The following is a 14,694-nucleotide window of genomic DNA, read 5'->3' on the forward strand; positions in this document are numbered from 1 at the left end:
TAACTTTTTTTATCATGTCTGTTGGAATAAGACATTGGGTCTTTATTTAACTAAACGATATGAGTATAAGCACATATATCAAGGTATCCTTTCTCTTAGTGATTTCCTTAATACTGCTTGTCCAAGAGTCTCAGAATTTTTGTACTGCAGAGTCTGCCCAGTGACACACTTGCTTCTGAAAAAGTTTCCTAGAAAAAGATTCTCTAAGTTTTTGCATTAAAATAACAATTTCCTATATTCTTCTATTCTATTTTCACCACCCTTTTCAGAGATAAGACATTAAAGTGGAGAAAAAGACAGAGAAAGGAAAGGGAGATAAGTCAGGAAAAAGATGTTTCTGATTGTATGTTTAAATGAAACTATGGGAAAGCCAGATTTTTTTAATTACTCAGACTGTTGTATCGATCATCTATAGTTCGTGCACTTTTTCATCTGATCTCTATATGTCTTGAGTGTATTATAATAGCTGCTGCATTTGCAGGATTTTCTCTTTCATTTTGGGAATAGAGATTACATGGTTTTAATCTGCATTGGAAAAATTCTTGAACAATACACTCTAAGTTATCTCTCAAGAAGAATATAACCTCCTGACAATCCAGTAGTAATCTATTAACTCATAATTTCATTACTATTGATACTACATCATCTGTTTTGGTGAGATCATACAGATAATAATCAGGAACCCCCAAAGGATCTCTAACCAGTTTAAATTTGGAAGTCATCTAGCATGTTTCCACTGTGACGTACTTTATGAATAAACATGTAGGAAGATTATAAAGGATCTTATGGTGGTTCCTTCTGTTAAGATCAATAGTGAACTTCATTTTTCCTATTTTTTTTTAATTGATTTGTTTTTTGTCACAAACATGTTTTAAAAAAATCTATTAAGAAACTTGAATGAAACTTTTTCAAGACAGTCAAGAGTCCACTAAATTCAACAGATTTGCATCATCTCCTTAAAGAGTATGTCGGAGTAAAATTTTTTGTTTTGTTTTCTAGATTTAGATGTCTTTCCCTTAAAGTACTATAAGAAAGCAAGCAATGAACAAAGAATTTCTTGTTGGAATAAAACCCAAGGCAAGTTTCAAGGCATTGAAAATGCTATCCAAAAATGTTCAACCTAATAGCTCAGTCCTTTGCTGTTGAATTGTGATGTTTCTGAACTGAGAGCAGCAACAGCCCTGGTGGGTGAAGTTTTCTATAATCCCTGGGTATTGCAGTCAGGGCTAGTGCCAGCTTTTCTGAAGGTGCCTTGCCAATTTACTGTATCGTTTAGGCAAAAACCTGCATAAGAACACATGAGCAATTGAAATCTCTGTGCTGTGTCTTAATGATACAGAAAGAGGGCTTCTAAATTAGATCTGGTACAGCAGTGACTTAACAGTTGCGCTATCCACATACTAAAGGGTTTGCTATATTAGTCTTGTTATTAACTGTTAATATACAGTGTGTTTTATTCAGCAGAAACTGAACTAATACTTTGAACTAGAAACACTGAAAACACTTTAAGTGGTTTTTAACCCAGTATTCGACTGGGTTAAATCATCAGTGGGTAAATCTAGCTTTTCTTTGTTTTGGCCACCAAACAAGCTAAAAGCTGTATTCTTTTTGCATTTATGTCCTACCCAGGCTAAAAGTATTTCTGAAACATCTGTACAAAGATTACTCATACAATGAGTATGAATAGCTCAAGTGCAGAAAGATGTACAGTTTTCATGCTTTTTTGAAATAAGGCGGATTTCTGATTTTACACTCCCCAATTTGGGATCTCTGCTTTTTCCTGTAACTCTTTTTTTTTCCATAAGCGAATGAATTTCGGGAGAGAGGTTCCTGTGCTAATCTACCTCCTCCTACATAGTCATTTCAGCACAATTCAAACATCTTAACATGCCGCCTCCTGAAACCCCGTTCAAGCCCTTTGAAAAAAGTGGTTAGATTTTCCTGCTTGCCCTGACACCATTCCTAGCTTCTTCAAAGTCAGCTCAGCCATAAAGTCAGCTCAGCCTTCCTCAGAGATGCCATAATTTTGGTATCGGCTCAAGAACCTGCAGATTGTTACACATATGGTTCTTACAAAACTCAGTGCTTCATGGATTAACCATAATGTACAATTAGTTGTTCAAGAAATAGGAAGGCTTTGATCTTTGAGCAGCAATGAAGAGATTAAAAGGCTACTTAGAAAATGAAAGGAAGATTGATAACAGAGAAAACTTCAGCAAAGAAGCTGCTTTAAATTAACACTTTTAAGCCTGATTCTCTCCCTTCCTCCCACCCTCTCACCCTCCCTCTCAGTACACATAACTATCCATTTGGCTGTCAATGTGGAAAAATAACTGATGTCAGATGATGCACCCTGGATACTATGCCAAGTTCTAGTGAGAAATCACACAGCTATTGAAATGGACGATTAGAGCATGGGTAAGTGCTTGGGTTCAGCTATATTGCTTCTCTTGTAGGACAAGAGGTGCCAATTGTGCGTGTGATTCATAGTGAGGGCTTTGTGAAGCTGGCGCAGGTGTGCCACTGGAATGCAACGAGGTGTGAGCAAGCCCTGCCTTACAGCCGTGTCCAGAAGGGTAGGAGATAACTAACACTATCATATTTGTTCATAGGGGAAGTTGAGGTGTTTCAGAATTTACCCTTGATTTGGTCCACAGAAGATGGATATGCCAAAAAAGTCTGCAGACATTGCTGAGCAGAGCTATCAGGAGCTGTCACAGTTTTGCAATTAACTAGTGGTTTATATCTCATATTCAGTGACCATAAAGTATTTCAGACAGAGTTGCACATTTGGAGCCAAAGGTGCAAAATGGAGAGGAATTCTTATAGACGTTAATGAAAATCTCAGAAAAATACCTAGTTAGGTCAGTGTCAGAAAAATTATTCCAAAGTCTAGATTTTAGTCTGAATACCACACTAAGGGGGGGGGGGGGGCAGGATCAAAATTTTATCCAAAGATGTTTTTGTGAGCTTTTCGGTTATTTGCAGTGACTGTAAATTGGAGAAACACTCCTCCAGGCTCATCCTTCTAAGAGCTGACCAAACCCTGCTCCTCTTAGTTAAGTGCAGTGCTCAATTAGAAAGTGTTATTGTACGTAAAGTCTTGATGTTATGATTCATGTCTTGAATAAACTGGAAATCAATGTCTTCATCACTGCAGAACATTTTATACTGTCTTGCGAGCCATTTGTAGGACATCATTAAAAATAAAATTTAATTTCAAAAATTGGAGAAATGGTCTGAAAGTAATTAGGTGATATTTCCTAGTGTCAATCATAAAATACTACAGTTATGAAGAACAATTCAAGTGAAAGTAGGAATATACATAAGTCTTATTCCCTGATGGTTTGTTTATATGAAAGCTTTTAACTTGTTGGCTGTCAGGATTCAAAATTATAAATATTAACTTTTGTTTTCTGCTATAAATTCTGGGAGTCTTCCTCAAGAGAAGTAGGCACTGACAAGTGGTAACAGTGTTTCTCCTTTCATAGAATCAAGAAATACTTTAGGTTGGAAAAGACCCTTAAGATCATCTCTACAACATAACAGTAGGGGAAAATGAGCTACTGCTAAATGAGCTGGATCCAGATACCTGCAAATGGCAAACCCCCTTTTTCAAAGAAACTGTTGCAGAGTGAATGAATAGATGATGCTACATAAATTGGTTCCCAAGGCAATTAAAACCTGAGAGAGTGTATAAGTTACTCATCCCTTCTGTTGTGGAAGTCGGTGAATTAAGATGAATAATAAAACTACAGGTTTCAGGATTGGGTCCTGTTGGAATCAAACACATAATGGTGAAGAATTTACAGGTCCAGCAGACTCTGAACAGGAAGAGTAAGAAGAAGGAACACAGAAGAACCTTATCAGATTTTCCTCTCTAAATATTCTTGTGTATTTTTAGCCAATACAGTTTTGCTGTTCTGTAATACACTTGAATTTTCTGAGTAATTTGCAGTATTTCTCTTCAGGTGAGAAGTACATGTGCTCACTGCTTCTCTCCATGAGAAATACAAGAATGGCATTCTGGCCCCAATAATTCAGCTAAGGCAGACTGTTGCCTGAGGATGATAGTGACTTGATCATCATCATCATGGTAATTATGATTCTTGTGACCCTAGGGAAGGAAAAAACAAATAATATTGAATGGTTCAATTTTGCCAGTGGACACCAATTCATATGGTAAACAATTCCCACAGAAGAAGATCCACCATGCTTCTGATTTCTTCTTGACCAGTGAACGACACCTTCAGGGTGTGTAGTGCTGTGAACACATCTGGGACGGGAGACTGGGTTTTCTGTTTCTAAGAACTTGTGCTGAGGCACTGAAGCTTTACTCTGAAACTTAGAGGAGTTGTTTCCTCTTTTTGTTTTAAACAAAGAATTGTTTTCTTCTTCTTCCTTCCTCCTCTTCCCAATATTCCTCATTTATTTGAAAGCAATTTGAAGATTTTTTTTTTTATAAAATACAGAGAAAGTAAATCCCTTTCTGAGACTATATTTTTTTAAAGAACTCCACCAATGTCAAATTTTACATAGTATCATTCCACTAACTCTTAATACTGGTTGCTCTGATCTACTTCACTACTAAAATGAGATGGGGGAAGGAAGTTACTGTACTGATGCTTCACTTAAGGTAATAGGTAAAAAACATCCATGTTAAATGCAATTAGTTAATACAAATTAAGATGATTTCATGTTCTTTTGTCAAGATCATTCAAAGAGTTATTTGCTTTTGTCATTGAACAGTACTGCATTAGTTCTCATAATCTGGTTAGTGCATTAGCACTAAGTAAATCCTATTGATTCAGCAGATAAAATGGACCTAAGTAATCTTTGTATTTTGCTGATTTCCCTTATATTAATTTAGCATTTAACTCAGCATACAGATTATCAAAGGAGAGGTGTTGACTAATTACATATTTTTAAGAAATAAAGTAATGCATCGGAGATGTTGTGCTAATGAAAGCAGTTTTGTTGTACACTTGTAGTGTATATCAGTTGCATTTTTCATAGAGGTCCTTGGTTACGTGTAAGCTGTGGTGAAATAGAAATAGCGTTATCCAAAGATAACGCTGAGTGTGGAGGCTCTTATTCCAACATAGCATTGCACAACAACTGCACATCTAGCCAAAACAGTGGTGCAAGAGATGTGTGGGACAGAAAGAAGTCCAGAAACTAGGTGAAAATCATGCAATTTGCTCTGATTTCCACAGGCTCTGTATAAAAGCAGGGTAATATCTGCCTTAAGAAAATGAAGCTCTTACTATCACTTCCTACAAGATCAGTCCTCTGGTATTTTTTTGTTTTCACATACCCTGTAGACAGTGCAAGTAACATTTCAATATGACTTACACTTGCTTTCTGAACCATTCATGCCACGGATCTTCTTCCTCAGCATTTTTTTTTTTTAATTTACTGTGGGATTTAATTTGGCTTTACTTGTGTGTTTCGAAATAAGGAGTAATTCCACTCTGATGCAAAAGCTGTCTGAGATCAGAAACCCACATGCCATCTAGAAAGTTTAAGTAACACAACTCTCTCCTGGATAATAATTACCTACTGTTGCTTTAGTGAGCAATAATGATGGCCAGATGTGGTCCTGACTCAGAATAAGTAGAGTAAGTAGGGAAAGTGCTGAGGTAAGGTGGGTGCTGAGCAAGCTGAAAGGAAAATGTCTGCTTTGTCAGGACTTATGTGTCTCTCCATTGTCTGGCAGCAGAACCCAAGGAAAATTCTTTGCTCACTTTCATGTGTCAACCACCTACCAAAGCCAGGTGGGATGAATCCAGGACTTAAATCTGCATGCAGTGCACTGCACAGTCAGCTTCCCTTTCTTTGGAACGTGAAATTGTGCATAAAGAAATCCAAGCAGATCTTTCAGAAAGGGTTGACACTGTCTCATTGCAAAACAGCCATCGGCAGACTAGATGGGAACTTAATCTGGGGCAAAGGAGTCTTAGAATTTGGTCTGAACTCAGGAAAAGCAGCTTAATCTGAATATTATACATCTCTAGGGAGTGTCCTTAATGTTACATACCTACCAGTATACATTTTGGACATCTCTCTTGCACAACTGCAAAAGTTTTCAAATTTGCAAGGTGACATAGGATAAGAAAATTATTCTTTGTCCAGTTCTAGTCTTTAGAGCTATTTAAGGGCCTTCAGAAACTAAGACCTAAAAAAAACACATGACCAGACATCCATTTTAACAAAATAAAAATTACTTTCTGCATGAAGTGATTTCTGTGAAATTCCAGAGAAAAGCAGCAGAGTCACTTTCCCACACTAATAACCAATAGGGAACCCTGCCTTCAGTGGAAGAATTTGATTAAAAACTCTGGAAATGGAACATTATTAGTAACTCTGGCTGATTAAGTTGTGCCCTTTGCAGAAAATGGTAGTTTAATGGATACCACTTTTTCACAGAGAAATCCAGCTTTCATCAAGAAGATGATAAAACACCAAACAGCAGCACTGGGAGGCAAACAGACAGATCCCTAACAGGACATAAGCAGAAGGGAAACTGTAGTTTTTGCAGCACTTGGGAATTAACAGGTTGGCCTACAAACTCAATAGCTCCTGGGACTTGGAAGAGTAAAGGTATCTACCACCAGGGGTGGTGCGGTACTTTCCAAAGAAAACTCCCTGCCTTTTTCCTTGCCTTGTCTTTTTCTCAAGAACTGTCATGTGATGATAACCTTGTGGCCAGTCCTAGGGACAGAACAGCCCTTACCTCTGTAGTTCAGTGTTTACTGAATCTGGTCCAGCCTGAGATAACTTTACCCAAACCCATGCTCTCACCATACCCCCTACACACTCACACCTGTACCTCTACCCATGCCTGTCTCACATGTAGCGCAACTGGAGTCCAGACTCTTCCTGCAATCACTTACGAGATGCTACTTGCCCCAGTCAGGTCTTCCATGGCCAGGTGGGTAGGTGGCCATGTACTCAAGAGTGGAGGGGAGCTGGCTGGTGAGCACACCCTGCCTTGCACTCCACTGGTGTAGGCACAGTGGAGACCCTCAGGGTGCTGCCAGGACTTTTGGCAGACAGACAGCAAGGGCACAACAGGAATGCAGATGCAGCTTATCACCTTATTATCAGGGTTTAAGCATGTTTTATAGGGTGTCAGTTCACACTGCCCATCGTTCAGTCCCTCTTCATTTATTCTTCTGAGATGTCACAACCCCTTAGAAGAGCTTGCGTATGGATGGCAACAGATTTTGTGCCCAGGCAGAGTGCTGTATGCCATGTGATACAGCATTTCCAGACGAATAAGTGACTGAACCAATCTGAAGGATTCTGGTGCTCGACTTTTAGGGAAAATATTCAGTGCCATTCTACTCACAAAAACATCTCCGTGCTGTGAGATTATCTAAATAAACCACATCAAGCCTTTCTAATCAGGGATGTGATGCTATTTTTAAACCTGCCAAAAATTTTAAGCCAAATGGTATAGGATACTACAGTTACAGGGCCTCAAGAGTTATTTGTCTCTGTTTATTTTATTAAATATTCCTAGACACAACCTTAGAATGACAGATCAATAAGTGCCTTTGCGGTTTCCTGATTGAAGGCAGCAATTATTTTCTTCCATTATAATATAAGCATAACCTAGTTTTACTCATCTATCATGTGTGTAATGGTAATAAAGAAGCATCACCATGTGTTTATTTTACTGTCACTTTATCTTTTGTTTTGGTGATCTTCTGTTTTCCTTTCACATAGTTGAGATTGTCAAGGCTAAAATCAACCCAATCTTCCTCACTTGAAAAACCACATTTAATCCATGATAAAGGTGCACACTGCTGGACTATGTCTGCAAATGAAGTAAGCAGCACTTGTCTCCTCATCTAAACACACCTCTGCTCTGAGGAGTACCACACTGGGGCTGATAGTGACTAACTGTGACCAAAGTAATTCTGCCTAAAGACTACACCCAGTTTTCTCCTTGTTGTGGGTGAGGAGATTCCTGAACAGTGATTCAAACCCCTCCACAGCAGCTACCTCTCAGATCTCTTTGTCCTGACTCAAGCACTAAAACTACTTTATTATAACTCCCAGTTTTTCTTTTAATTCAAAGCCAATTCTGTTTCCACCTTGCTGTCATTTAAGTCTCAGACAGCTCTTCACTGAAGGAAATTATTAGGCAGTACTAACCGGTCACAGCTCTGCTGAAGTACATCTGACATCAGTCAGATGCTTCATAAGATTCACTTTCCCTAACTGACTTCAGTGAGACCAGGTTTTTGCTTCATATGTATTACACTTAAAATACAACTGGAAACGTTTTATTTTCATTTTATGAAGTTTTCCTGAGCACTAGAGTAAGTGAAGCATAGTTGTGCCTAGATTTTTATCTTGTGGTTGGTTGACTTTGCTGTCCAACTAAGCTCCGATGGAGACTTTTCCCATGGGTGAACAATACCTTCCTTAATCCCTGTGAGTCCTTCTGATGTTTATAAAGGGGCTCCTTAAACTTCACCAGTTTCCACAGACTGAGCATATATTGGATCTGCCTCTGGATTCACACTTGAACTCACATCTTTAGGATTTCTTATTGCTGAGGCTGTTAGAATAACTAAAAGAAAGACAGGCCTACAGTAGCATAACAACAGAAACTTAATTCCTTTAGAAAACAAAGCTAAAACCTATCCAATTTATCAACCACATCAAGATGAGTTGGGGGGGGTTTTTTTGCATTAAATATAAGAAAAACGAGTCGAGGAAGTGTTTTGAATATATTATTTAGGTTTATCTTGGTCTAATTCTACCTTTAGAAGCCTCAGATTAAACAGTCCTGAGGGACAGCCACTTAAAAAGATGGACTACCCGAAGTACAACAAAATTATGTACAGTTGTCTTGTGGGACTTTTTTTGATAACATGAAATGGCCTTCATCAATCAGACTCTAACTGTAAATTATCAGAGAGCACTTTCTTGCAAATGGTGCTAAAGGCTCATTTTTCTTTTTAATGTTGAAGTTAGTGGTATACTATATTCACTGCTGGACTATTTTCACTGTCCTATGACTTAATCTCACAGTGGTCAGTGCCTTTCACTTGCATCAATGGTCTGTGGTTATTCTTTCAACATCAAAGAGAAAGGTCATCTTGGCTACATTACAAAAAGCAAGTTTTGAATTTTGCCAAAATAAACTGTGACAAACTCTCACAGATAATAAAAGCTTTCTTTAAGCTGAAGGTGACTTACAAAAAGCAGAAAAATGGTTTATGCCCTCATCTACGTTTCCTCAATGTACAAAGAAGGGCCTAAGAAGAGTTGAGGGGTTTGAGACTTTTTTAAATTATTATTTAATCTTCAGCAAGATCATGGAAGATCAGATTTGACATTCCTGAGAAATTATGTGCTTTCCTTCTGCCTGCTCCTTCCCTTCCTTCACATTCCAATCCTGCATGTCTACTTTACACACTAGAGAAAAACAGGAGTATAAAGGATGCTTGGCAAATTCTTGCCAATCTTTTCGGCCAGTTGAAACCCGAAAAACCTCACAGGATACTTTTTACTGGATCCTTAATGAGTCCTCTAGAATAAATGAAAGGAAATGGAATGGCAAAGCTTGACAGTCTTGATATTTCTGTGTTAAGTAAATAATCAGGATAAAAATTTCTGACTGCCTTTATGCCATTTAAAAGAACCACATGAAATTACAGAAACATTTTCTCCCTTTATCAATTTAATGTAGCAGAAATCAGAGCTCTGATGACATTTCTTGAAAACGGGCAACTATAATAAACATGTCAGCAGTATAAGACATTTAGTTTTGATATGCAAAACAGCAGCAGACTCTGGAAAAGCTTTTGAAACACGAAAGTACTTCCCAGCATGTGAAAAGTGGTGAATTATTCTGTCAATATTTTAATGGTATACTTCTCCATGAAAAGATCACCTTATGAAATGGATGTATAGGCAAGTACAGAATAAGATAAGCTAAAGGCCATGAGCTTTAAAGACAGTCATTCACAAATCATATACCCCGTGAATATAGAAAAAAGTACTTTCAGAGAAGAACAATGCTCCTTGTTATAAATGAACTGAATTATGAAAGAAAAAGGCATATTAATACCTGAAATGAAAAATAAGGACAGCAATAACACAGTGAAGAAAGACAAGAAGTTACCATGCTGAATGCTTGCTAACTTGTTTTTAGTTCCTGGAAATTGCCTGTTCTCCCCCAAATGAAGGTAATTAAATGCTATGTCTGTTGGAGTTGCTGTATCAGCATCCGCTGGCAATGCCTACATCTGTGTTGAATGCCTGGAGTTTGCCATAAGCAGATGTCTCCCAAATGCCAAGGTTGTTGTGGTTATGCTCAGGCTGGGTCAGACCCCTCCTCTGAGCACATTCCTGTTACTGGTGAGAAGCCACAGCATCTCTGTAACAGGTGCTTCTCCCCAGACAGCCCTGCCTCACTCCTGGCAGTGAGAAGTAGCCCTTCTCTTTGATTAAAGAGACTCCCATCTCCAACCAGGGCATGTGTTTGGTTGCCCTGTGCTGGGCAGCTGTGCTGAGGAAGACTCTGGTGGTACTTGGGATTAAGAAGGCCTGTGGCTTCCACCCTCACTCTGAGCTATCCCAACAATGGGACATGACAGATCCCATCCACCTCTAAATGCAGGTGGAGCCATTGATCTGTCCTAACACAGGCCTCATCTTGGCTGAGCAGAGGCCCACCACAGAGACTCTGGCCCTGCCCTCTGTTAGAGGACAGCGTGCCACCTCTGAGCTCCAAATTTCTTGTATTTGAGAAAAGAAAGTTCCCCACAGAGGATATTTAAGGGCCTGCTGCATAAGCAGGTGATTTAAAGTTCTAATGTTTCATGCCCCAAAGTAATTGTTAAAAGTACCTGATTCCCAGATTAGGTATTCCTTTTACAAGAGCTGAAACCAGCACAAACACTGGCCAGAGGGGAAAGGAGTAATTTCTATGTTTCCTCTGTTCACAGTATTTCAGATGTATGGAGAGGAGCAATCACTTGAACTCAGTGTACAGAAAGGCAACCCTCCCACCCGACACCAGCTGTACCCTCATTCAGATACACTTCTCGTAGACACCTCTTTCATGAAGAAAACTGATGTCAGTTGAACCATTTCTGTACCAAGTATGAGTAACCATATTACAGTCTAGCTCTTCGTAGCATGTTTCAAACGATCTCTTTCATTTTCTTCTGAGGAGGGCAGTGATTCAGCATTAACATAGTTTTAAATATGAGTGATGTTCTCAGGGACTCCTCAGTGCACATGGATATGAATGTTTATGAACACCTTTTTGAAATATGAAAAGAAATAACCACCTAAACGTTCCATTTATCTGCATCACAGTTTCCCAAGGAAAAAACCTTACAAACTAAAAAAAAAAGAAAAAAAAAGATTTTTCCCCAGTCCCACTGCTACATTTTTTGCACCATAAAGACCTCAGTGATTTTCATACTCAATTTGCAGGAACTAATCCTTATAGAGATGAATCATCAGCAATGCTAAGTAACCTGAAATAATCAGGAACTTAGATTTTGTAACTGAAACTGAAAGGACGGATACCTGGCAACAGAGTAGGCCAAGAGAGAACAAAAATTCCAAAATATAGCAAATCAATTATCACTTACCCTGTTCAAGCAGTATTTGCTCTCCTTCCCGTAAAAGTGCTGGAGACATTTCATGTTCTGCTTGTCAACAATCTTGTTGAAGAACTCATTGATGGTTCGCACAGAGACAGCACAGACAGCAGATCTCTTGGTTGGTTCGGAAGAGTCTGGTTTGCTTTGTGCAAAAACACCATAGAGAATATCATCGTTCAACCCAAGGCCCATTTCGTGGGCTAAAGCTGCACCAGGCTTGCTTACATAGGCAGCTTGCAAAATGTTGAATACCTCCTTTCGGATGGACCTCTTTCTTCGCTTTTCAGTAAAAATGCACTCAAGAGGCATTTCCATGTAAGAACGCATCTCTGAGTCTAAAGTGCAGAAGCGGATAATTCTAGTGTGAAAAGCTTGTGAGTCAAGAGTTTCTCTCTGTACAGTCAGAAAATACACAAAGTGATCATTTTCAAAGGCATGGACGTACCTAATGGGATACGAGTCACGAAACTGAGGAAGGATATCTATATAAGACTGATCTGTGAGAAATTCAAAACCATCCTGTGTTTCTTTTAACCTTCTAACTGATATAGAATGCAGCACATGGGGAGGTTGAAATGTAGATGTCACAGTATTTCCAACAAAGAAGTTGACAAACCTGTCCTTTTCGGTCACCAAAACTTTGGTTCCTAAAGTGCTTACAACACAGTCAGGACAATTATCTGCTTCTCCATCCACCCGGGGTGAGTACATGCAGTGCACCTCGCTTTCAATGTCAGCAGGGTTGTCAGGGTGAATGATGTGACGGTGGCAGATGCCTCCGGACACGCTACCACAGCTGATGAGTTGATCATCATAATAAGTTTCTAAGAGCAGTGCCATGTTGACATTATCCTTCCATACGCTGTTAGATAAATTGGCTTTATCTCTGCAGTCTTCACATGGCACACAGTCAGGGTTCTCCAAAACAGGCCCAGTCTTGTACACAGAAATGTTCTGGAGAGTTTCATTTAGTACATAAATCTTGTTGACTGCTCCAACATAAACATGATGCTTGTATAAAACTACATTCTGAATTGGTGTTTCTGCGATGAAGTTCGGAAGATCATATTTTACACTGAAATTCATCTCTGATTTTTTAGCTGCTTCTTTGCATTGTCCATGGCTTCTCTGCAGCAAGGTAAACAGGAATACGATAAACCCAGAAGGATATGCAGTAAAGGGCTTCATTGTCAGAGATTTAATCTGTCAAAATACATTTAAAGGAAATAGTGTTTATATTTCATATACTAAAACATCAGTTTATTAATCAACAGAAATCCATTTCTAGGCTGCATATAGTAGCTGATGTATTTCAGTTTAAGAAGTGGTCATAATTTTGCTTAGTGTCATAAGAGTTGTGCTAGAAACTGCTATGATTACTGTTCTTCGTGGGTACCCATTTCACTGCTTTTAGAACAATTCACAGAAGGGTTTTCTTACGATGATTTTCTCGAGACCATTTGGCATGTTATAGAGCAGCAAAAGAGAGATGACTACTTCCACATGGGTATTAAATCAGCTGACTGATACAGTTTAAAACAGGATGGTGTACACATAGCTAAAAGCAAAACTGCCCAGGACACTCAGGTCACAAAGCACACAAAGCAACTGGAGCCCTTCAGTGTGTGGATATAAGACATTTGTCAAGTTCTCAAAGGGCTGAGCTGAGAAAGCTGGCACAGCCAAGCTCAAATGTAAGAAATAGAAAAGATACGAAATAACATGGATATTTAAAATGTCTATTGACATTTTTGATTAACCAAGAAAGAGACTTCTCTCCACCAGACCAAAGGAAGAAACTCTTCTCTCTCTCCCTCCAGCTCCCCAAATCACTGTCTTTCATAAAGGCCCAGTTTGGAAAAAAGAATGTTTTTTTTCAGCCAGCTCTACTTCTTGGAATACTCATTCTCACTAGTGTTGACAAGGCTTTGTAATATATTATTAGAATACTTTATGCATCATGTGGTGCCTGGCATGTGCAAGCTTTATTTTAGGCCCCGTACCACAGCAGTAAGTCACTCTGGTGAACCTTTACAAGATACAGCCGATCACTGTGTTGTAAACAAAGGGCTATCAAATGACCTACGGCCATTATCTGATGAAATCAAACAACCTATCACTTCTCTTTTTTTTTTACATCTCCATACAATTGTTTGATGTGGCTTGAGGAACCAAAGGCAGATGACTAGTGTGATATTTCACCCTCTCGAAAGATCAATTAAATGAACTGTGGTTATGAGCGTTTCAGCGCAGTATCCACATTATGCCCTGTCACACCAGACGTTTTCTGTTAATGTCATGACACAGTTGTTAAGCCAGATTTAGCTTCTTCAAGGAGAAAACAATTATGCATTCTAACAGCAATATGATCACATACTTTGGGAAAATCCTTCTAGTTTGACTATAGTTAGGCAATTGTTGCTAATCAAGAAATGCTTGTGACCACCGAAAGAATTTAAAATAGATGACCCTGAAAATTACAAACTAATAATAGGAATCTGTATTGACCTTTTATTTCATTAGGACTTTAAGCAAAATGAAAAGATGACTATAGACCAGAGCTGTTTCAGCTGTTTATAAATTCAGTGTTTTCACCAGTTTGGATAAAACAATCCATCAATAATTCTCCTGCATTTCTTGTGACATTTTATTTCAGCATCCACTGAATTCTTTCTGTGGTTTACCTCCTTAATTACACAAAATAATAGGTTTTTGGGGAAAAAAAAAGGTCTTCCTCACTGTTATTTGATAAGAATTATGAGTGATAGTTGAGGATAAAAATCAGAAACACAGGCTATTTGCAAGAATTAGCTGGTAAGAACAAGTCACACTTTTAGTATTGAGATAAAGATCTTTCAAATCAGTAACATTTTTCTGGTACTAATTCCTGATAACAGAATCCTGGAAACAAATCTAGCATGGATTAACACTTAAAAGAAAAAAAAAGAGCAGGTATATTGCTATAACTCAAAAATAGTCCCAGTACACAGAGTACTGACTTCTATATTGTATGGGGCAGGAAACAATTTTCTCATTCCCTTTAACACCTTGC

General features: G+C 38.5%; 1 protein-coding gene across 5 annotated transcripts in view; it reads right to left on the reverse strand.

The window, feature by feature from the left end:
* The window catches only part of MET (MET proto-oncogene, receptor tyrosine kinase), a 90,159-nt gene that overhangs the window by 57,345 nt on the left and 18,120 nt on the right, over positions 1-14,694 (reverse strand). For all 5 annotated transcript variants that reach the window (XR_004357220.1, XM_032688678.1, XM_032688679.1 and 2 more), the window contains exon 2: positions 11,631-12,845. Coding sequence is in view for 4 of the 5 variants with exons in the window: in XM_032688675.1 (XP_032544566.1) it covers positions 11,631-12,845 (1,215 nt within the window). In the remaining variant the exon portion in view is untranslated. The remainder of the gene's footprint in view (positions 1-11,630; positions 12,846-14,694) is intronic.

Source organism: Chiroxiphia lanceolata, chromosome 5 (genome assembly GCF_009829145.1).
Source record: "Chiroxiphia lanceolata isolate bChiLan1 chromosome 5, bChiLan1.pri, whole genome shotgun sequence".
Taxonomy (NCBI): domain Eukaryota; kingdom Metazoa; phylum Chordata; class Aves; order Passeriformes; family Pipridae; genus Chiroxiphia; species Chiroxiphia lanceolata.